Here is a 23,616-nt window from a genome sequence, read left to right as displayed (position 1 = left end):
TTAAACAATATGATTAATATCACATTTTCTAAAAAAGTAGGATTAACAGACGCAAATTTATGAATATATTCTTTATGTATGAAACTAGCAATTAATATTTACAATCTTGAATTTCATTTGAAAACTTTATTCATCTCATAATTAATATCCAAAGCATTAATTTGACTGTTGAGATTAACACTTTCAATATTTTATTAAAATAAATATTGTTTTCTGGTTCCGTCCCTTCTTCCAATGCATGTTTTGTTTAAATAAATATTTTGTTGTTCAAATATATAAAACAATAGAAAACATCATATTTAATATATGATTTCATTTGTAGTGTTAACTATAAAATTTGAAAATCATGGTAAGATATGAATTAGCAAAAGAAAAATATCTGAGGGAAAGAGTGAAGAAAAAGAAAGCAGAAGGGTGGCATGGTTTAGATCACACAAAATGAGAAAGCTTGTTGGTTACAAAGAATCTATATACTTGTTTTTTTGTTGGATGGTGGTGTGGTAGGGTTTATGCTGACATTTCCTAGGTACGAGCAGCGCCATCGCCGGATCTTGGTTGCCGTAAAAGCTCTATTAGTTTCTGGGCCTGTTCCAAAGTACACCAATAACAAACAAATAAGACAGAACGTGATATCATATCCTATGACTTTACAACAAGATGTAATATAATAATGGTTATAAATTTGGAGTGTAAAAAGAGTTGTTAATTAATAGAAAATAAAAAAGTGATGCATGGTGAGGGTCACCTTGTGTCTGGGGCGATGGGAGTGGGAGTGTGACTGTGAGAAAGCAACGAGGGGTGGAATGGCTCCTTCGCGGGCCACCATAGTACGGTACACCCAACTCTCCTCGCAAATCTGCAATAGAACCCCAACCGCGATCTCCTTCTGTCTCTGCGTCCCCACCTCCACTATCTCCACCAGCACCGGAATCCCCCCTTCATCAACCAGCGCCACCCTCCCCTCCGCCACCCCAACCACCACGCTCACCACGTACACCGCCTTGTCCACCATGCTCGACCCCAAGTCCGCCATCAGCTCCACCAGCGCCCTCATAACCCCCGCCCTCACCGCCCTCACCTTGTTCTCCTTCGCCGAACACACCGCGTAGAGCGCCGTCGCCGCGTCCTTCTTCCCGCGCAACCCCCCACCTTCCAGAAGCTTCACCAGAGGCGGAATTGCCCCCGCCCTCCCTATCGAGACCTTGTCCTCCTCTCTCTGCGAGAGCCGGAGCAGTGCGCACGCTGCGTTCTCCTTCGCCGTCGGCGTCCCCGTCTCCAGAACTCCCACAAGAGGCTTCACCGCTCCTGAGGAATTGATCAGCTCTTTGTTCTCGTCGCAGAGCGAGAGATTGAGAATCGCGGTCACCACGTTCTCCTGCAGCTGGAGGTCTGGCGAGGACGATAGAAGTGAAACCAAGGGTTGAATGGCGCCGGCTTTCGCGATCTTGACGCGGTTCTCTTGCTTGTTCTTGGCGAGTAGCCTGATTTCCATGGTGGCTTGTTTCTGCTCTTCGATGGAACAGGAATGGAGGTTGTGAAGGAGGTGACGAATGAATTCGTCGGAATTGTCGGCGGAGCAGGCGATGAGGAGGCGGCGGGTCTCGGAAGACGGTGTGGAGAATTCGGCGGATCTGTCGCTGTTGCAGTCGCTGAAAGCGGAGAAGGAGTGGTCGTTGTTGACGGTGGTTAACATGGCCCTCCCTGAACGGTGAGAATCTGAATGAAGAAGAAGAAGAAGAAGAAAAGAAGAGTTTGAGAAGAAAAAGAAAAGGAAAAAGAAGGAACGGGGTGCCAAATATATGGGTGACGGTCTCCTCTTGAGGGACACGTGCACCTATTCAACTCAATGTTGACCATATCCATGCCTCTCTCTCTTCTCTTTATTCCTATTTTCTACTCTTCAACTCTTTCTCTTTTCATTTCTTTGTTTCCTCTGTTACAGTTTTAACCATCATCCACCATTTTTATTCAAATCACTGTTTTCCTGCCTCCCTCTGCACATGCTTTCACACCAATCATTCCCAACACTACACCTCATTATCAACCTTCCTTCATCTTTAACAATTCTTCTTTATTCCTTCATAATCATACTTCCTAACCACTTTCTTCTTCTTTTCACAAATCATGCCAAATCCATTACGATAATCATTTTTAAGCTTTCTCCATGTCTCCGCATGTCTCAACTTTCACGGATTCACTCACTTTTTATCATTCTCTCTCTCCTAATTCCTTCTCTTCCACATGCTCCTCCTTAGAACCTCCTCATCAAACCTCAACTTATCGCACAATTTAATTTAACCAATCAAATCAATTCAACTATATTTATAGCTTTAATTAACTCGATTATTTTCTAAACGGAATTCAACCTTTTTTTTCCTTTAAATTAAACTACGAGTTCTAACCAAATTCATTCCCAGTTTCAAACCTTAAAAGGTGTTTTTGCTAAAACGCTCTTAAGGAAATAATAATTATCAAAATATATGTAATTATTGTATGTAATATTTGACAATATTGTATCTAATTATATGTAATTAATTTAATAATTATAGAATCTCATGATTAGTATCCTACCTAATTAGATTGTAATTTGGGGAGGGAGAAACCCTCTATATATTTTCTATACATGAAATGATGTAATATACACATAAGAGAATAAGAAACATCTATTATTCTTACCATTTTTTACCATTTTCTTATATAACTACTGCCTAAATCCTAATACTGCAAGTTTTTAAGATTTTTAAATTTGATGTTTCCTTGTGAAAGTCTACCTCTAGTCAAATTCAAGTAGTTTAAACATTATATAATAATTAAGATCATTCATTTTCATGATTATTATAGGTTTACAAGTTTGCCGATAATACGTCTATAGTTCATTATCACAAAACAAATGTCCCCATTATGCAACATTATATGTTGTAGTAAATGAATTCATAATGATAATACTTGATAACCAAATCCATAACTTAAAAATAGCCCATGCCATAAAACCATTATAAGCAAGATTTAGGAATATTTTTCTCTTTATGCTATCATAAAACAATTTATGATTACATTCAACTAGACTTTTAATTGATCGGTTATGAAAAGATTGAACTATGAAAAGAGTCTCTCGAAAGGGTTACATGGTAAAAATTAAGTATCAATGAATTATCAACAAATTCATATAAGATATTATAACACTATGAATGAGTTGGTGATTGTTGTGGACTCTTGTATAGGTGATTCCGTAGTTTGTTGATATAAATATTTTTTTGATGTATCTTTTTAAAAGACCCTACTATATTAAAGTCAAGGTCTTGTATTGATAATCGACTATTTTTTTCTCGAAAGATTTTATTATGATATATAGTAATTCTTAAACTGAAAGTGTTTCTATTCAAACAATGTTTCATTATGATAAATAATGATATAAGTAAGGGTTGTTAGTGAGGTAATCATGGTTAAAAGTGTTTTACTTGAGAGAGAGTATCAATCGAGAAAAGATCCACAATTTCACGATGAGAAGAATATTATTAGGTATCAAAGTTTGATTTTGAGTTCAATATTGACTAAAAGTGGAAAAAAAAAATAACATATAAATAAAATGACTCACACACCTATTATTTTAAGATTTTGGATTAAATATAATATTGTAAGTGGTTTTTTTATAAGTTATAAAAATAATTTGTACCAATAAGAAAAAATCATAACTCATTTTTACAGGAAATCTCCATATGTATCATTCTTCAAAGAATGCAATTTTAAATTTTTATTAAAAGTAATTTAGTGTTTTTTAGATAGTGTAAGTTATTGAAAGATTAGTTTAATATATCCTTTTAATTTTTACCAGGTGCCTACAGTAACTATCATTAAGTTTATTAAAATATATTTTAAACTAATTACAATAATATATATATATATATATATATATATATATATTATCCAAGGTGTCAATTTTTTCACAAGATGATCTAAAATGTTTGTTTCTCGCATTATAAAGTCAATATAATACCATCACCATAAAAAATCAAATTTTATGTCTCAATTTTAGGTGTCCTTTTTTTCGTTGAAATTTTCTATAGTAACTTTAGATAAATTAAATATTTACCAACAGAGTTTAGATACATTCTTAGTGCCTCTTATCTAGATCACTAGGAACTTGTGTTTCTTAATTAGAAGTGATATTTTGATATACCAAACAAAAAATACTTATTTGACAATTTTAAAATAATAATATTTTAATTATATTTACTTAATTTTTAACTTAAAAAAATTTATTATATTATTGAAGTGAGTTATAAAATGGTTTTTTTTCAAACTATTATTTTCCTTTAAAATAAACTTGTATTTTTTGTAAAAAAACCATCATATTTTTCTTAATTGAAAAAAAAAGCTGGATCTAGCATGATGTATAATGTCTCACGTTAGAATTCTAGTGTAATCATTATCAATAAAATTAGAAATTATGTTTTTTATTAAGAAGAATAGGGAAAGGAAGTTTCTGATGCGTTTTAAGTTTCCTTCCAGTTACATCCTATTACTTCACGTATACCTTTTCAGTTACAAATATATACTTTCCATCCATTTCATTTAAAAAATAAAAATGAAAATAATATTAAAAGCATTATCTTAATTTTAAGATGATAAATACTATGAAACAAAATTTAATATAAAAACAATTATCATTTAAAAACATATAAATTGTTTATTTTAAGTTATATTTATATGGGTTTTTTATTAGTTTACACTTTCAAGTTATTCATTTATATGATGAATTTTTAATTTCTGAAATTTGAAAAATTTAATAACAAGATTAACTATAACAGAGTGAAATGCGTAGCTTCTTCTTTTACCTTTTCCTTTAATTTTAGAGTGGAAGTTAAAGGAAACAACTTTTGATAAAGGAAATGACTTTAGGAACGTTTGTTTTCACGAAAAGCAACTGATCTGACCATTCAGGTTGAAGCCCTGTGAAGTATGATGCCATGATGGTAATGGGATGATTGATCCACCATTTTCAACACCCATTTTAAGATTTAGGTTATTGTTATCTTATAACTAATTCAAGAAAATAAAAGAAGTTATAGAAACTAATAAAACATAATTATTAAACGTTATACGAAATTATAAAATTGTTGAACTGATTTATTTATTTTGATTTAATTTAATAATATATAATAAAATTATAATTATTAAAAGTTATAAAATAAAAATAGCAATCGTTTTAATAAAATCAAAATCAATAACCAACATAAATTTAAAAGTTAATAAAATTTAAATTAATAATCAATAGAGTATACAGTGTTATCTTTTCATAGTTAAATATGATGTAATTTAAATAAATTAAATTTAAAATTAAAAACAAAACTAAATTCAGGTTAATTTACTATCATATTTTGCCAACAAAAATAAAATTAAGAAAATTAGTGCAAGTAAAAAAAATAATGTCTAAACGCAGAATATTAAAAAAATAATAAATAATTATATGTTATTATTGTACGATATTGTATTCAATTATATACAATTAATTTAATAATTATAGAATCTCATTATTAGTACCTAATTAGATTGTTGTAATTTGGAGAGAGAAACTTCCCTATATTGATGTAACCATACACATAAGAAAATAACAAACTATTTACTCGCTCAACAATAACATAAAAGTGACTTGTTAGCTCTCTGCTTTGCCCATAACATATGATTCACAATTTTTCATACACACTTCATCATCATTTATTTCAAATATTAATCTGCCCACAGACTCAACTGCGTCCATTCTACCGGCACACTTAAATTCAATGACAAAATCACTCTCAAAGAGGTTCTTTGTGTTCCTTCTTTTAAATCTCATGTCCATTAGTAAGATAACCAATTCACTAAATTGTTGTGTAGTTTTTACTCCACATGGTTGCGTTTTATAGGACTTGGTTGGCTACGGGAGGATGATTGGCTCGGGTAAACAACACGCAGGCGCCTCGGACATTCTTCTTCGGCGTGTCTACAACTTGTATCTTCCTTACTACCTATCCCTATCAGTAAAAATCTCATTCTCATTCATATAATTGTAGTATTTGTCCCAAAGCTAAACAGACAAGGCTACCATTTCCTTTAAGCACAGTAAAATCTCATTCTACATTTAATCTATTACATTGTGACATTTAGGATCCTCATAAAACCCAACTCATCTTGGAAAACGTTTTTTTCTCACTATAGTCGATGACTATACTAGATGTACTTGGCTATTTCTCATGAATCACAAATCTGAAACCCAACATTTTTAGAGTCATTCATTACATTTGCACAAAATCAATTTCAGGCATCTATTAAAACCATCCGCGTTGACAACAGATTTGAATTTATTTCAATGTATGATTTTTTTTCTCAAAAAAGTATTGAATGTCAACGCACTTGCGTCTACACTCCTCAACAAAATGGAGTAGTACGCAAACATAGACACGTTTTAAACACAGCACGAGCCCTCCTATTTCAGTCCAATTTACCATTAGAATTTTGGGGAGAATGTGTTTTAACCGCCACATATATCATTAATCGCTTGCCATCACCTTTACTTAAAAAATAAATCACTTTTTGAGCTACTATATAATCAACCACCTTCACTTTCCCACCTAAAAACTTTTGGTTGACTCTGTTACGCAACTGTTGTTTCACCTAAGCAAAAATTTGATCCGCGTGCCCGACAATGCATCTTCATTGGTTATCCTCACAATAAAAAAACATACAAATTATTTGATATAGATGCAGACACTTTTTTTACAAGTCGGGATGTCATCTTCCATGAAAGTGTTTTCCCATTCTGCCAATAGTCACAAACACAATCCTCAAGGTATTTTGCCCACTATTGACATTGACTTACCCACTTCTGTCCAAGATTCACTCGATCAACCTCATAATGCACCTGAACCTCCATCAAACCAACCTTCTTCTCCTACTCGTCACAATACACCTGAACCTCCATCAAACCAACTCTCTTCTCCTACTCGTCACAATGCACCTGAACCTCTATCAAACCAACCTTCTTCTCCTACTCGTCATAATACACCTGAACCTCCAGTAGACCAACCTTCTTCTCCCATGTCAAGAAGTCTAGCACCCATTACCAAACCTTCTCCAACCGACCTTCCTTTTTGACGATCCAGTCGCACATCAACCCCATCCTGACTTTAAGACTACGTAACAGGATCCCAAGCCAATCATTCGACCACTGTCCAAGACCGACCGAATGGAACCAGGTATCCTATGCATCATTTTCTTTCTAATTCACGATTTTATTCTATACATAGTGCATATCTTGCTAACATCACAACCACCAAAGAACCTCACACTTATGCTCAAGTTATCCTTGATCCAAATTGGCAAAAAGCAATGGAGGAAGAGCTTTCCGCCTTGCTGCTAAATCAAATGTGGACCTTGACACCGTTACCCACTGGGAAGAAACCCATCAGATGCAAATGGGTCTATAAAATAAAGTACAACTCAGATGGTAGCTCGACAGATATAAGGCACGCCTTGTTGCAAAGGGGTACGCTCATATTGAAGGTGTCGACTATTCTGAAACTTTTTCACCAACAGCTACTATGAGGTGTCTTCTCACCATTGCAACAACCAGAAATTGGGTTTACTCACCAGCTAGATGTGCAAAATGCCTTCTTACATGACACATTGCATGAAATTATTTACATGAACTTGCCACCCGGGCATCATCGACAGGGGAGAACATTGTATTTCGACTCAACAAATTCCTTTATGGTCTCAAACAAGCATCTCAAAACATGGTTTTCAACATTTTCTCATGTGATTAAATCTGTAGGATTTCAACAGTCTAAGACAGATTACTCTCTATTCACAAGACAGAATAACTCATCATTTTCTGCCCTTTTGATTTATGTGGATGATATTATGATTTGACAAAAATTCAGCGTGTTAAAGATTGTCTATTACAACAATTTCGCATTAAAGATATTGAATAACTAAAATATTTTTTAGGGATTGAATTTTCCCGTTCCAAAGCTGGTATTTACATGTCCCAAAGAAAATATGCACTTGCTATTTTGCAGGATAGGGGACTCACAGGTGCTCGTTCAGACAAATTTCCAATGGAACAATACCTAAAACTCACACCAGACGATGGAGAGTTATTAAAGGATCCAGTCAAATACAGACGACTAGTGAGATGACGGATATACCTCACGGTTACTCGGCCTGACATAGCATTTTCGGTTCAGACCCTAAGTCAATATATACAGGATCCACGGAAACCTCATTGGGATGCCGCAATTGAGTCCTAAAATACATCAAAGGATATCCAAGACAAGGATTGCTATTGCCATCCGAAAATAATCTGACATTGACAAACTCAGACTGGGGAGGTTTTCAGACAACTCGGATATCAGTATCTGGATATTGCATTTTTCTTGGTTCTTCTTTTATCTCATGGAAGTTAAAAAAACAGACAAACGTAGCAGAATACCGCTCGATGGCCAATACTTGTTTGGAGATAGTTTGGTTGCGTTGCAGGATTTAAAGGTGTCATGTAACTTGCCGGCTCAACTTTTCTGTGACAATCAAGCGACATTACATATAGCAGCAAACCCAGTATTTCATGAACGCACAAAACACATTGAGATAGACTGCCACATTGTGCGAGAAAAATTACAAGCTGGGATAATCAGTCCTTCATATGTACCGACACATTATCATCTCGAATATATTTTTAGAAAGTCATTAGGCAAGAACAGTTTTTGTATTAAGAAAATAATATGCAATATTGTACGATATTGTATCCAATTATATGCAATTAATTTAATAATGATAGAATCTCATTAGTAGTATCCTACCCGTAATTTGGAGAGAGAAACTCCCTATATATTTACTATACATACATGAAGTGATGTAACCATAACAAACCTCTCTTCTTCTTATCTTTTTTTATCATTTTCTTATACAGAAAGTTTCATGTTAAAATTTAAACGTTAAAATTGACCACTGCTATACAAAATTCAGCCTTATATATGCTAAATTCAAATAGATATTTATTAAATTTCACTTTGAGTAATATAAAAAATAAAAGATTATTATGAAAAAACTAATTTAAATTTTTATGTGTATAAGAAACTTAAATACTTATACGTCATAAGAAGATTTATATTTAATTTTTGTAAAAATTGCATTCTTATTTTGGTAAATATTTATAGATGTATTAATTAGTTGTTTTTTTAATTGTAAGTATGAGATATTGTTCGTTTTGAAAGTTAATATTCTATCAAAAATTTATCCTTAAAAATTATTTCAATAAGTTGAACAAAAGAAAGAAAATCAGTACTCTCATGATTTTGTCTTCCTAAGGCATCTCGATAAGTTAAAAAAAAAAAAGTATATAAATTATTTTTGGTTTTAACTCTAAATTATGTAAGATTATATTTATGTGAGATTATATTAACTTAATAGAACAATTGGAATATTGTATCACATGCATTTCTCAGAAAATCATTCCACTTCATCGCTTCAAGCTTCCATAAAGTGATGAGTATGAGAAGAACATAAGCATGGCTTGGGTGTTTATGAGGTCGGTGAAAAAGTGTTATAATGATTGAGATTGAGTAGAAGGTGAAGTGCATTATGAGCTATCTCACCGTACATCCACAAGTTATCAGAGCTTAAAAGCTATAAAACATCGTAGTAATAAGTAAACCATGTTTCTCACACCACCTCTCTATATTATTTGGCTTCTTAATTTTTAGTTGTTAATTGATTTGCAAAATATTCACACCACACATTCAATCTTCAAAATCAAAAAATCTCTTTAAACTTCTTAACAGATTCTATTTGGTTACGTTAAGTTATTCCTTATTGAAATAGTGTTTTCTACGCACCATCCTTATAACAGAACATTCTGCAAACATTACTTCATTTTAGTGAATGTTTATCAAAATAACTTAAATAAACTATTTTAAAGCAAGTATCATTCTTTCAAGTTGTTAAGAAAGAGTTGTTAGAAATTCTACATCAATTAAATATAATTTTTTTATAATATATAAATTAATGTATTTTTATTTTTTTTAATAATATTATTTTTATGTAATCATAAATTATTGTTGTTGTTTAAGAGGTTAATCTAGCTTAGATGTCAAGTTACATGATAATGTATAATATGAATTTTTTTATATAAAAATAAATTAATGTAAACTTTACCTTATTAACAATAAGATTGAGTTATGTTTTAATATTATCAAAGCAATTTAAAATCTATTACTTAGATATGATAAGTAATAATGTGTTTGAGTTGCCAACATTTTGCCAAATTCACAACATTCTCCATTATGGAAGCTTCAAAGTTAGGCCAATCTCTTTTTTCTCTATGCTTAGAATCCTTAGGTATAGTCTTCTGTGTTCTACCACTAGTTGGTTAGTATAATAGTTCCTTGCAAATCTTATTTTAATTTGTAGTCATTCTCAGGGTTGGTCCTATTTTCTTGTAAAAACTCTAATTAAGAAATGTAAACCACTTAGTAATTTGTAGTCATTCTCAGGGTTGGTCCTATTTTCTCATGAATAAGTTTATAATTTATCTTTAATTTTTTGGGTGAAATGTAAACCACTTACTAACTCATTAAGAAATAAGTAAGGTATAAACCTCCTAAAGTATATATGTTGTTGTGTATGTCTTTTATTATAGATAGTGTTATCTAGTAGTTTACTTATGATTACTGAAATAAGTTAAAAAGGTTATAAAATTTATTAAAATATATAAAACAATTATAATGCAATAAGTTATTTTATAAATTGTAACTCATTTATCGGATGAAACCCAAATCCTTCTGTCTCTTACTTATGCATGATGCTTTGGAGAATTTGTTCTAATAAACTGTACAAACAAAAAGATGATAATGTCCTTCAAATTAGCTGAATCAATTTCTTTTTCCTTTTCAAATTCACATTCACATTATTAATACATCAAAGACACATCTGAATACCTAAATAAAACTTTTTTTATTACCAAAAAAGAATAAAAAAATATATGAGACCACTTATAATCTACGTATCACATACACGGACACTGACAGGACACGGGAACATTGATCTCTATATTATATAATTATAAATTATATAAATTGACAATAAATATTTATGTGCACAGGAATGTTTCAGATTTTTTTGGAAGTAGGAAGATATTTTTCATGACTAGTTTAAAAAAATTTGTTCCTTATTTTTATAATCACAATAAAAATTTATACAATAAATTTGAGTTCTTAAAAAATTATTGTATTTATCCTTTTTAAAATTGTGTTAGAACCATGCTAAAATTTTCAGAAATCCAACAAATATTGTTTGAATTGAATACAAATGATTACTCTCCTCAAATTAGATTTTGAAATTTTTTATTAAAAGACTCTTAGTTTTTTATTCGAGACTTGATATATTTGAGACTCTTAGATTTTCAAAATTTTCAAATACATGTATTTGAGGAATAGTAAACGTATTAAACAATTATAATCATAAATACAATTTAAAAATTAATCAATTCTAAATTTACAATTAAAATTAATAATTTAACTAATTAATTAGTTACAACTTATTTAATTAAAAATTCAAATTATATTCTAACTAATAATTTAAATAATAAACTAACTATAATTTAAATAATAAACTAATTAATAATATAACTAATAATTTAAATAATAATCTAACTAAAACTCTAAATAATCTAAAAAATAGTCTAATTAATAATATAAATAATAATTTTAAATAATAATCTAACTAATAATTTAACTATAACTAATTAATAATTCTAATTGTACAATTAAACTGATAATCTAACTAATATTTAAATAATAACTTAACTAATAATCTAATTAATAATCTAACTAGTAATTCAAATAATAATCTAACTAATTAATCAATTTTAATTTTATAATTATAACTAATAACTCTTCGGTCCAATAAGGTCAGATCCAATAAAGACCGTGCATTCTATACCTCTTTGGTACAAATGAAGACAAGCTCAATAGGTTCAAAGAGGTCGGGTTTGGTAGGTCACACGCACCTCAAACATCACGTGCTAAAACAAAAAATAACCTAAATATTTGATACAACTGAATCAGTTAATTATATTATCTTATGACATGAGTTTGGCAAAAAAATAAAAAAATGATAATATAATGACAATTTATGTACTGATTCATGAAAAATGATCGACAATTGTTATAAAAAAATCTTGTAATCTCGAACAAAGTAAGCATTATTTCATATAATACACACTACACTTATATTTTTAATGCACTCATTGACTTAATTATCAGAGTCTTATCAAGAGATGAAGCTCTTCTCATTGTGATCTTCAAGCATTTCAAAGTTGCATTCTGAAAGATTGACCCAATCGAAAATACAAATTATAACACATTTATAATATACATGTATAATATTAATAAATATATAACACATTTATTATAGTTATTATCAAATACATTTATATATTTGTTATATAAGTATATCATTTTTACATATAATTATGTTTAATATTAAAATAAAATAAATAACATTATTATTCACACTCTTATATTTATAGTTAATTCTAAAAAATACGAATAAAGATAAAAAGTTCTCTAAATACACCCATTATTATTATCGAAACATAACCAATATTAGTTATATTAATAATAGGAGGGCTTTTGTTGAAGAGAAAGAGACACTAAAAAAGAATGGTACCTGGTAACTTTTCTCTTGCTTGAAGGAAAATGACCTACTTTACTTATAATGTATTTACTTATCAATAAAATAATAAGAAATACTAGGGTGAATAAATCTGATTGTTTTAGTGAATGAAGACAAACTACACCAACAATTATTATGAGAAATTTTAAATTCAATCAAACAAACTTTTTATTTTTAAAATTAATTATCATGAAACTATTTCAATACTGAACCAGAATACTTGATTTTGGAAAATTGAAATAGGAATTGTAATTCCAAAAATCAAAGTATCAACTCTTATGTGAACCTACTAATTAAGATATAACTTTAAGTTAGAAAAATATGAAGTGGATAGTAATTGCACAACAAATATAAAATTAATAAGTTAAGGTAAGTTATTTTATAATTTCGTTCCAAACAAAGATCAATTGTAAAAGCATATAACATATAAGCAATTTGCACACGTGCTTTTGAAAGGAGTTAAAAATCAAGATTACCTTCCATATAGATATAGAATTTTCTTTAATTTAGCAAGACTAGTGTGACTATATATTTAACAAGGTATATGTATAAAATGGTTTAAAATATTCCCAAAAGACAAAAGATGTTAAAAAAAATTATTGACCAAAAAATCTTACTGAAATAGGAATTGTAATTGAATTTTGTGAATTACTGAAATCAAAGTATCAACTCTTAATGTGAACCTACTAATAAATATTGCATGAATGTAGAGTTAAAACAGGATCACTACGCACTTTGCTTTTTACCACAACAGGGAAGGAATTAATTGGTTTAATAAAGAAAACACATAAAAAATGTTTTTGAGGAAAAGATTTAGCAATCCTTTGGTTCAAATTAGACAATATAGAAAAGAATTCCAGACAAGACAATGTAGAATGAAAAAACATATCTATGTGACCCTTAATAAATGATTAAAAATCACAAACGAAAAATCATTCTATTTTTGAAAAAAATGAAAAATTTCTATAACCCATTCAGATGAAATAATTATTAGAAATAATCTAATAAAGGACTTTAAGATTTGTTCAACAGCAATACAAATAGCTTTCTACTAAAAGGCAATATGATAAATATGAGTGTATACCAAGCATTTGTTTAATGATTACTATAAAAAAAAAATTTATGAACCAACATTAAAATATATCATTCACATAGTCTACTTTCCAGTGAATGTAAATATTTAATTAGTTATCGGAGTGTATAAAAAAGAACTAACTGTAGAAAGTAAAACCATTTTATTGTAAATAACTATACAATTAAAAGAATAAATGTTATAGAATATCTACAATAATGAGAATCATCTGCCAAGAAAGAATTTCTAGATTAGTTTTCCAACAACAATCAGTATTAAAGGCAATACATCAATCATGAATAATTTTATAAGAACCACTACGATTTTGTTATAATCAATTATCATATTTACAAAACATCTATGTAATTCAATGCAAAAATAAATATAGCAATAAAAAATACAAGTATATTATTCAAAAACATTTGACAAACACCGATCAAAACAACAATTAAGGGAAAAAGATAACTAGACTAAAACGAGCATTTTTTTTATTTTTCCAAACTTGTACATACTCCGAATGAGAGCTAATAAGAGCTGGAACCTAAGAAATTAAGTTGTCATGAGCTGCCGTTTCAAGTTGAACTTTCACATTCATGTCGAAACTAGCGCTCAAACAAATCCTATTCCAAAAGGATTGTTGTTAACAAAGGATATCCAATTAAAATTGGATGTACTTGTATATCATACAAAAAAAACTTCTATAAAGGTAACTTAACTTCAATGATCATATTGTTCGGTGATCAACTATCGCTCTTGCTTAGACACACACAACTCTCAGATGTGCCTTCCTACTATTCAACCAATAAGAAAGACTACAACCATTCCAAATATATGACATAAGAAAAATAGTGAATGGAAATGGAATAAAACCTAAAACATCACATTAAGTCCAATAATCTACCGTAACTGGGGGTAACAGACAGTCATAGTAAGTCTTCACTGCAACAGATAATCAAATCATCAGGGTCATTCCAAATACTGTTGTTTGTCATTCTCATATTGGAGATAGAACTAAATAGAACAAAAACATTCCAAACACTGTTGGTTCTCATTCTCATATTGAATATATAACTAAATAAAGCTCTCATATACTGTTGTTTTTCATTTCCTCATTCTCATATTGGAGATAGAACTAAATACAACTCTCATGTTGGAGATCATTCCCATATTGGAAGATATGAGAGATACTATCAGATAAAGGATGCGGGTGAGTCATATTCAGAATGTAACCCACAACTACTAAAAACAATAGAATGCAATACAAAATCAAATTGTCCAATGCTCTTGATAATTTAGTAAATGAAGTAATACCTATGCAAATGACCTTTCAAATTTGCAACACCTAAGCAAATCCAAAACTAATTCAGTACTATAAAACTAAAGATCAACAATTCTCTCTTTTCAATAATTTCAATTGATGCTCTTGATAATTTAGTAAATGAAGTAATACCTAAGCAAATGACCTTTCAAATTTGCTCCACCTAAGCAAATCCAAAACTAATTCAGTACTATAAAACTAAAGATCAACAATTCTCTCTTTTCAATAATTTCAATTGCACCCACCATGTAGGTCAAATTTCACGATGAATCCAGGACTCAAAAGCTATGAGAAGCCTAAATTACTCAGAAAAGTACAAGTTTTAATAAGAAAAGAGTAAAAATGCGGAAAAAGATGCATATGGGGCAATAGAGAAAGAAGCAGAGTTCACTGACAACAGAGAAACAGGACAACAAACACAAACTATTAATGGCCACGATATTTTTCCGTATCTTTTTTTTCACTATTGATCCAGTACTTCATATAAGTTGTTAGAAATTCAAATCACTAAGAATTTAAAAAAAAACATGACCCAAAAGCTGAAAGAAATGATTTAAGAGAAGTTAACATTTTATAAACCTGTTGCCAGTCACACTACAGGGTTAGCAGTGAAACAAACCAAAACTTAGAATCCAAACAAGAAGTTTAGTCATTCACAAATAAAGACATAACAAATATTAGGGTAACAAAACCTAAAGCTTCACAGATCCCTGGCTACTGTTTCAACATCCTACCTCACATATCAGTCTCGAAAAATATGCTCAATGTACAAAGTTTCAAATAAAAGGGAGACATCTTCACTGACCATTGTATTATTATTAACCTTTAATGTGCTGGAAAGGAATCAACATAATCACAGATCAAACAGCTAGATTTGATAGATTTCATTAATCAAACAAGAACTATATTCAAATTTATGTTTTTTAATCCTCAACCGGAATCCTGCTTAAACTCTTTTGCCTGTTACAATTAGGCATGAAATCCCACTCTGCAAGATTATCCAAAGAATAATTAGAAAAAAAAATAATGAATGCAAAAGATAAAAAAAATCTAAAGTTTCAGGATTTCCATGTTTCCCAAACATATGACACACATCCATTATCTCCCTGTAGAGGACAAGAGAAAGCTTGGAGAATTAAATCAAGAAAACTAATATCTATCTTAAGAGATTACAAAACGGTGTTACAAGAAACAATTCCAAGTACTGATGGAGAGAAACAGGTTGGCAATGCAACCTTTATGTTTGGTGATCAAGTCCAGAAAAATTATATTATAAGACCAAATTAACAAGCTTCTCAGATTGAAGAAGATCATTAAGGGATTAAAATTGAGAAATATAGCAATCAATAAGATGATCAGACCAGTAAAGAGTATAAGATCATATCCAAAATTCACAAGACAGCCACTGCTTTTACAACCAACCACAGTAAAAGTCAAATTCTCCCCAAATTCAAGTGCCTCTAATACTCTTATAAACCCAGAACGCATCCCAAGCCTATGAGAAACACAAATAAGTAGGAAAAGTAAGAAAGTTGTTTGATAGCAATGAACACAAACAAATGCAAGTAGAAGGGAATGGAATCAATCCTCGAATGAATAACCACGTCACTTCCAAATAACACAACCCAAGACTAAATACGATAGCTGAGAAGTAAGAAAGAAACTAGACATAAAACGCAGTCTAAAGTATCAAGGATCTCCTTCAGGTATTTAGATATCTTACCTCACATCTGTTGCATGTCTTTCGTGTACACTTGCGATTTTAATCCTCAACCAGTCTTACATGCTAAAAAGGAAAGAACACAAACGAATCAACACCTAGACATAAAAAATTTAAGAACTATATTTAAACTTAAGGAATTCAAAAACCAGTGGAGACTTAGTTGCTCATAAAAGGCTCGATAAGACACAGGTCATCACACAACTAAACAAAACCCTGCTGCAGACAAACAAATCACAATCAAATATTAATGTATGGTGATTAACTCCGGCTCAACACATAAGAAATTAGGTTATCTTGAGCAGTTCTTGTTTAATTTTCAACTTCATGCAGATGGTAGTGCTAAGCAAATCCGCATTTTGCTGGCTCACGGAATTTTGCAATTCACATAAGTATCACATTTTGCTACGGTCTTCATTGATGATGCAAGGGCTGAGATATCTGTTGCCGAGAGTCATTTTACATAACAGGTCACGTGACCGGCGAGACACATCCCTTGAGTGCCTCACCTAGCCGCTTCAAATTCCTTGCACATGAAGCGTCGGGTTAGTGTTTTGTTGAGAGAGAAAACACTATCATGAGCTGCTGTTTCAAGTTGAACTTTCAGATTTATGCCGAAACAAATCCTATTCCAAAAGGACTGTTGCTAATAAAGGGTATCCAATTAAAACTGGATGTACTTATCATATAAAAACTACCGTATCTTGAAAACTGCTAAACTATAAATTTAATAGAAAAAAATACAGATCCCAAAATCAGAGATACATCACCAGATCATGTTCGTTACATGAGCTGTCCCACACAGTTCTAACTCTATACTGCACAATAAATATAAAATACATACAATTTGTTTCTCGATCATCGAGTAAATTAATCTTCAGTGTGCAAAGATATTAGCTGTCCCAAAATCCAAGACCAGTATGGGATTAAAATTGAGAAATATAGCAATCAATAAAATGAGGTCTCAAAATTGAGAAATATAGCAATCAATAAGATGAGGTCTCGTATCAGTAAAGAGTACAAGATCACCAAAATTCCCAAAACAGCCACTGATTCAACAACCAACCACATAGTAAAAGACAAATCCTCCCCAAATTCAAGTGCCTCTAATACTCTTATAAACCCAAAACGCATCCCAAGCCTATTAGAAACACAAATAAGTAGGAAATGATGAAAAAGAAAGAAAAATAAATAAATAACATTTAGTGGGTTTCATTAAAAAATAAAGGGCTCTATAAACTTAAAAAGAAGAAAGTTGTTTGATAGCAATGAACACAAACAAATGCAAGTCTAAAGGAATGGAACTCAATCCACAAATAAATAACCACATCACTTCCAAATAAAACATCCTGAGAACGTAGTGAAACTAAATACCATAGCCGAGAAGTAAGAAAGACACAAAGGTTGTTTTGACAACAAAGGAAATGAAAGGAAACGAAACGAAACACTGTTATTAAATGACTCCGTTGCTGAGAAAAATATCTGAGTGTGGAATAAAAAGAGAAAATAAAATCGTTGACACAGGTTTATAGTGCCTCTCATGAAGAGGTAAGTATTCTCAGTCCACAAGTTTATCCCTGAATAATAGCAGCAAAGAAAATAATAAATGCAAAGAATAAAACCTAAATTTCCACAGGGTCCTGATCCATGTTTCCCAAACCTAGAACCACCCATCCATCTCCTCCCTGCAATGACAAAACCAACTGTTCAAACATTTAAAAAAATACATAAGGTCCAACTATGAGATTTTTAACTACAAAAACTTAACTATACGCTATTGAAGCAGGAATTACTGTGGCTCCTAGCACCAGACTTGCCCTCATATCGATCCTCGTTAAGGGTGTTAGATTGTACTAATTCTAATTACCAAACTCAATGAAACCGATATTGTTATTTATTGTCACTACCTCCCCATATCATGATTGGACAATTTGCGTGTCTGCTGCTTTTCTTGGATGTGGTACCGTTTCTCAGGCTCCCTTTCCGGAATCTAACCCTAATTCTTCGTCACCCGTCACCACCATGGTAGGCCACTATCCTACCAATTTCAGAATAAAATTGGAAAATTTAAATGGTAGGATGCATGTTGAAATTGATATGGTGAAAGAGATCAAGGTTAACCTTTACTATGAATTAACTCTATATCAACTATACTATTTTTAGTAAAGAGATATCTTCAAGAAGGATATGGAGTGAATAGTTACACAACAAATATAAATTAATTGCAGGTTAAGGTAAGTTGTTTCATAATTTCGTTCCAAACAAAGATCAATTGTGAAAGCATACAAGTCATATATCAGCAATTTACATTCGTCCTTTTAAAAGAAGTTAAGAATAAGGATTACCCTCCACACAAAAATAGAATTTTCTTTAATTTAGCAGGACTAGTGTCACTGTAGGACTATATATTTAATAAAGTGTATGTATAAAATGGTTTAAAAAATTTCTAAAAGACAAAAGATGTTAAAAAACTTATTGACCAAAAAAATCTTACTGAAATAGGAATTGTAATTGAATTTTGTGAATTCCTGAAATCAAAGTATTTATGAATGTGAACCTACTAATAAACATTGCATGACTGTAAAGTTAAAACAGGCTCACTACACTCTTTGCTTGCTTTTTATCATGACTGGTTAAATAAATAAAGAAAGCACATAAAATAATGTTTTTCAGGAAAAGATTTAGGAATCCTTTGGTTCAAATTAGAAAACATAGAAAAGATTTCCAGACAATATAGGGTGAAAAAACATATCAGTGACCCCTAATAACTGATGTAAGCTTCTATTAAAAATCACAAAAGAAAAATCATTCTATTTTTTTAAAAAAATTAATAATTCCAGTAACCCATTCAGATAAAAAAAATTATTAAAGATCTACTTGAAGGAAGTATGATAAATATGAGTGTATACCAAACATTTGTTTAATGATTACTATAAAAATATTTTATGAGCCAACATTAAAATATATCATTCACATAATCTACATTCTAATGAAAGTAAATATTTAATTAGTTATCGGAGTGGTGAAGAAAGAACTAATTGTAGTAAGAAAAACCTTTTTAATTTAATACTGTTGTTTAATATTTAATACTGTTGTTTCTCATTCTCAAGAAGTTTAGTCAGTCACAAATAAAGATATAAGAAATGTAAGGGTACCAAAACCTAAAGCTTCACAGATCCCCTGGCAAGTGTTTCAAATAAAAGGAAGACATCTTCACTGAGCATTGTATTATTATTAACCTTTAATGTGCTAGAAAGGAATCAACATAATCACAGATCTAACAGATAAATTGGATAGATTTCAATAATCAAACAAGAACTTTATGTTTTTTAATCATCAACTGGGATCCTGCTGAAAAGGAACTAACACAAGCAGATAAACAGTTACATATGATAGATCTCTGTCATCATATCCAATTAAAACTGGATGTACTTATCATATAGAAAAAACTACCGTATCATGAAAACCGCTAAACACTCAATATAAATTGAATAGAAAAAAATACAGATCCCAAAATCAGAGATACATCACCAGATCATGTACGTTACATGAGCTGTTCACACACAGTTCTAGCACTATACTGCACACTAAATATAAAATACATACAATTTGTTTCTCGATCATTGAGTAAATTAATCTTCAGTGTGCAAAGATGTTAGCTGTCCCAAAATACAAGATCAACAAGGGATTAAAATTGAGAAATATAGCAATCAATAAAATGAGTCTCAAAATTGAGAAATATAGCACTCAATAAGATGAGGTCTCGTTTCAGTAAGGAGTACAAGATCACCAAAATTCCCAAAACAGCCACTGCTTCAACAACCAACCACATAGTAAAAGACAAATCCACCCAAATTCAAGTGCCTCTAATACTCTTATAAACCCAAAACGCATCCCAAGCCTATGAGAAACACAAATAAGTAGGAAATGATGAAAAAGAAAGAAAAACAAATAAATAACATTTAGTGGGGTTTCATTCAAAAAAATAGGCCCTATAAACTTAAAAAAGAAGAAAGTTGTTTGATAGCAATGAACACAAACAAATGCAAGTCTAAAGGAATGGAACTCGATCCTCGAATAAATAACCACATCACTTCCAAATAACACGTCCTGAGAACATAGTGAAACTAAATACCATAGTCAAGAAGCAAGAAAGACCCAAAGGTTGTTTTGACAACAAAGGAAATGAAAGGAAACGAAACGAAAGGCTGTGATTAAATGACTTCATTGCTGAGAGAAATGTCTGAGTGTGGAATAGAAAGAGGAAATAAAATCGCTGACATAGAGGTTTATAATGCCTCTCATGAAGAGAGGTTTATAGCTCTTGCTTAGACAATGACAAATACAGGTACCTTACAACTATCCAACCAATAAAAGAGATTGTAGACATTCCAAATCGAGCACATAAGAAAAATAGTGGATGGAAACATAATAAAACTACAGAGTAAGTCCAATAACAAAGAAAATAATGAATGCAAAGATTTTTTTTATCAGCATAATGAATGCAAAGATAATAAAACCTAAAGTTTAACTCTATCTCCATCCACTGTTTCCAAAACCTGATGCTCATGTAAAAGCTCAAGAAGATACATGGTGATTTGAGAAAACTAATCTTCTAAAAAAGATGACATGACAAAGTAAAGAAACAATAAGGTAAATTCATAAATCCAAAAATCAAGGGAAGCCACATATTTAAAACCAAGGGCACGAAGATTACAAAAAACACTTTGAAATACTATTGTAGAGAAACAAGTTCACAGTTAGGTAAATCCAAAAACATTAAATAATAAAGAGCAAAATCAGCAAGGACTAAGATTAAGAAATATTGTTAACAATAAGATACAGTACTGCTTCCATATACTATCACAAATCGTGAGACCCCAACCCAAAAGAAGTAAATAGAGCTATCCTGCAGCCAAAAACATAATACTTCACATCATGTCCTACAGCCAAAAATTCAAGAAAATGAACTATCCTGTGCAGGCAAAAATTCAAGAAAACGAACTAAGCTCATAATAAAAGGAAGAAGTTTAGAAACGTTACGAAGATGAAGATGCAGATAAAGACTATAAGAAGACTTGGATCAATTGGCCTTTCCAAACTATTATGTTTTTCATTTCATCCATGGACAAAACAAATCTCAAGACCCAGCCACCAGCAGAAAAGGGATAAAGGAATTTGATTAAAAGATTCAAAACTCACCTTCATCACATAAAGAATCACATTCGGAATTGGTGTAAATGAATTTACTAATCATTCTTGCGTTCTTCAATCCAACAGAAGAATCCAACAGAAGAGTAAATGAATATACTTATTGCGTTCTTCAATCCAATCAGAGCGTAAATGAACTTACTAATAGGTTTTGCGTTCTTCAATCTGACAAAAGATGGATCGCAAACATCAAATAATTCGACAAACCTTAGACTTGATCAAGAAGTGTGTGCCCGAAACAATACTTAAAAAAAATCAATAACATAGCAATTTCAACAAAACTCAATCACCCACCGAAACAATACCAACAAAACTCAGTTAACGGAAACTCAATCACCATACTCTACAAAGATCTTGGGTATATATAGAAAAGGAATATCAAGATTGACGGCTGAGATTACGCATGGATGGAAAATTGGACTAATCTATCTAACAACTTGAATAATAATTTAACTATACTTTATATAATAATCTAACTAATAATGTAATTAATAATATAATTAATAATTTAAATAATGATCTAACTAATGCTCTAAATAATAATATCAATAATAATCTAACTAATAATTTAAATAATAACTTAACTAATAATTTAAATAATAATATAACTAATTAATAATTCTAATTGTACAATTAAACTCGTAATCTATGTTTACATAATAACTTAACTAATAATCTAATTAATAATCTAACTAATAATTCAAATAATAATCTAACTAATTAACCAATTCTAATTTTAAAATTACAACTAATAACATAACTAATAATTTAAATAATAACCTAACTAATAATCTAACTAATAATTTAAATAATAACCTAATTGTACGGGTCAGCCATGATCGGGTCAGGATCCAATCATGTAAAGTATGACTCTTCTATCGAATAAGCTCGGGCCTAATAGAGATTGTGCACTCTATATATCTTCGGTCTAAATGAAGACAAACTCAATAAGACCAAAGAGGTTGGGTTTGAAAGAGGTTGGGTTTGACAGGTAGCGCGTGTTAAACATCATGCACTAAAAGAAAAAATAACCTAAATATTTGATACAACTGAATCAATTAATTATATTATCTTTTGACACGAGTTCGGTGGAAAAAACCAAAGATGATATTATGTGTATCATCACCCCTAAAATAAAGGAGAATATACTGATAATTTATGATGTTGTTACCAATTCGTAAAGAAGGATCAACGAGTGTTATTAAAAGACTTTGAGATCTCAGACAAAGGTAAGCACTATTCCAGACAATACACAATACACACTTGATCGTTTGAATCTTGTCAACATGTGAAACTCTTTTTCAAGCATCTCAAAGTTGCATTATTGAAAGATCGATCTGAAAACCACTCATGGATCCAACCCATAATTGTTGGCAAGAACACTAAATAATTAATCAATTATAATTTTACAATTAAACTAAATTTAAATAATAACTTAACTAATAATCTACTTAATAATTTAAATAATAATCTAACTAATTAAATAATTATAATATTACAATTAAATTAATAACTTAACTAATAATTTAAATAATAAGTTAACTAATAATCTAATTAATAATATAACTAAAAATTCAAATAATA

At 30.6% G+C, this 23,616-nt stretch overlaps 1 protein-coding gene and 2 long non-coding RNA genes across 4 annotated transcripts; all 3 read right to left on the bottom strand.

Annotated features, from left to right (window-relative positions):
- Nucleotides 1–339: 339 nt before the first annotated feature.
- Nucleotides 340–2,296, bottom strand: LOC137820058 (uncharacterized). The gene is made up of 2 exons (XM_068623838.2): nucleotides 746–2,296; nucleotides 340–585 (listed from the first exon to the last, which is right to left on the bottom strand). The coding sequence occupies exons 1-2, from the start codon at nucleotides 1,691–1,693 to the stop codon at nucleotides 523–525; spliced, it is 1,011 nt and encodes a 336-aa protein (XP_068479939.1). The 5' UTR covers nucleotides 1,694–2,296; the 3' UTR covers nucleotides 340–522.
- A 12,299-nt stretch (nucleotides 2,297–14,595) lies between these two features.
- On the bottom strand, nucleotides 14,596–22,373 carry LOC137821048 (uncharacterized). Of its 2 annotated transcripts, none has more exons than XR_016515753.1 (4): nucleotides 22,327–22,373; nucleotides 22,024–22,197; nucleotides 16,825–16,887; nucleotides 14,596–14,722 (listed from the first exon to the last, which is right to left on the bottom strand). It is a non-coding gene; the product is annotated as an uncharacterized LOC137821048 (long non-coding RNA). The 2 variants fall into 2 exon arrangements; XR_016515752.1 differs by lacking the exon at nucleotides 14,596–14,722 and adding an exon at nucleotides 15,872–16,089.
- On the bottom strand, nucleotides 18,247–18,853 carry LOC137821047 (uncharacterized). Its single transcript, XR_016515754.1, has 2 exons — nucleotides 18,590–18,853; nucleotides 18,247–18,506 (listed from the first exon to the last, which is right to left on the bottom strand). It is a non-coding gene; the product is annotated as an uncharacterized LOC137821047 (long non-coding RNA).
- Nucleotides 22,374–23,616: the final 1,243 nt, after the last annotated feature.

The sequence above is a fragment of the Phaseolus vulgaris genome, chromosome 9 (genome assembly GCF_051622355.1).
Source record: "Phaseolus vulgaris cultivar YP4 chromosome 9, ASM5162235v1, whole genome shotgun sequence".
NCBI classification, from domain to species: Eukaryota; Viridiplantae; Streptophyta; class Magnoliopsida; order Fabales; family Fabaceae; genus Phaseolus; species Phaseolus vulgaris.
Note: the sequence above shows the minus strand (reverse complement) of the source record. Positions and strands in the feature narration are given on the sequence as shown.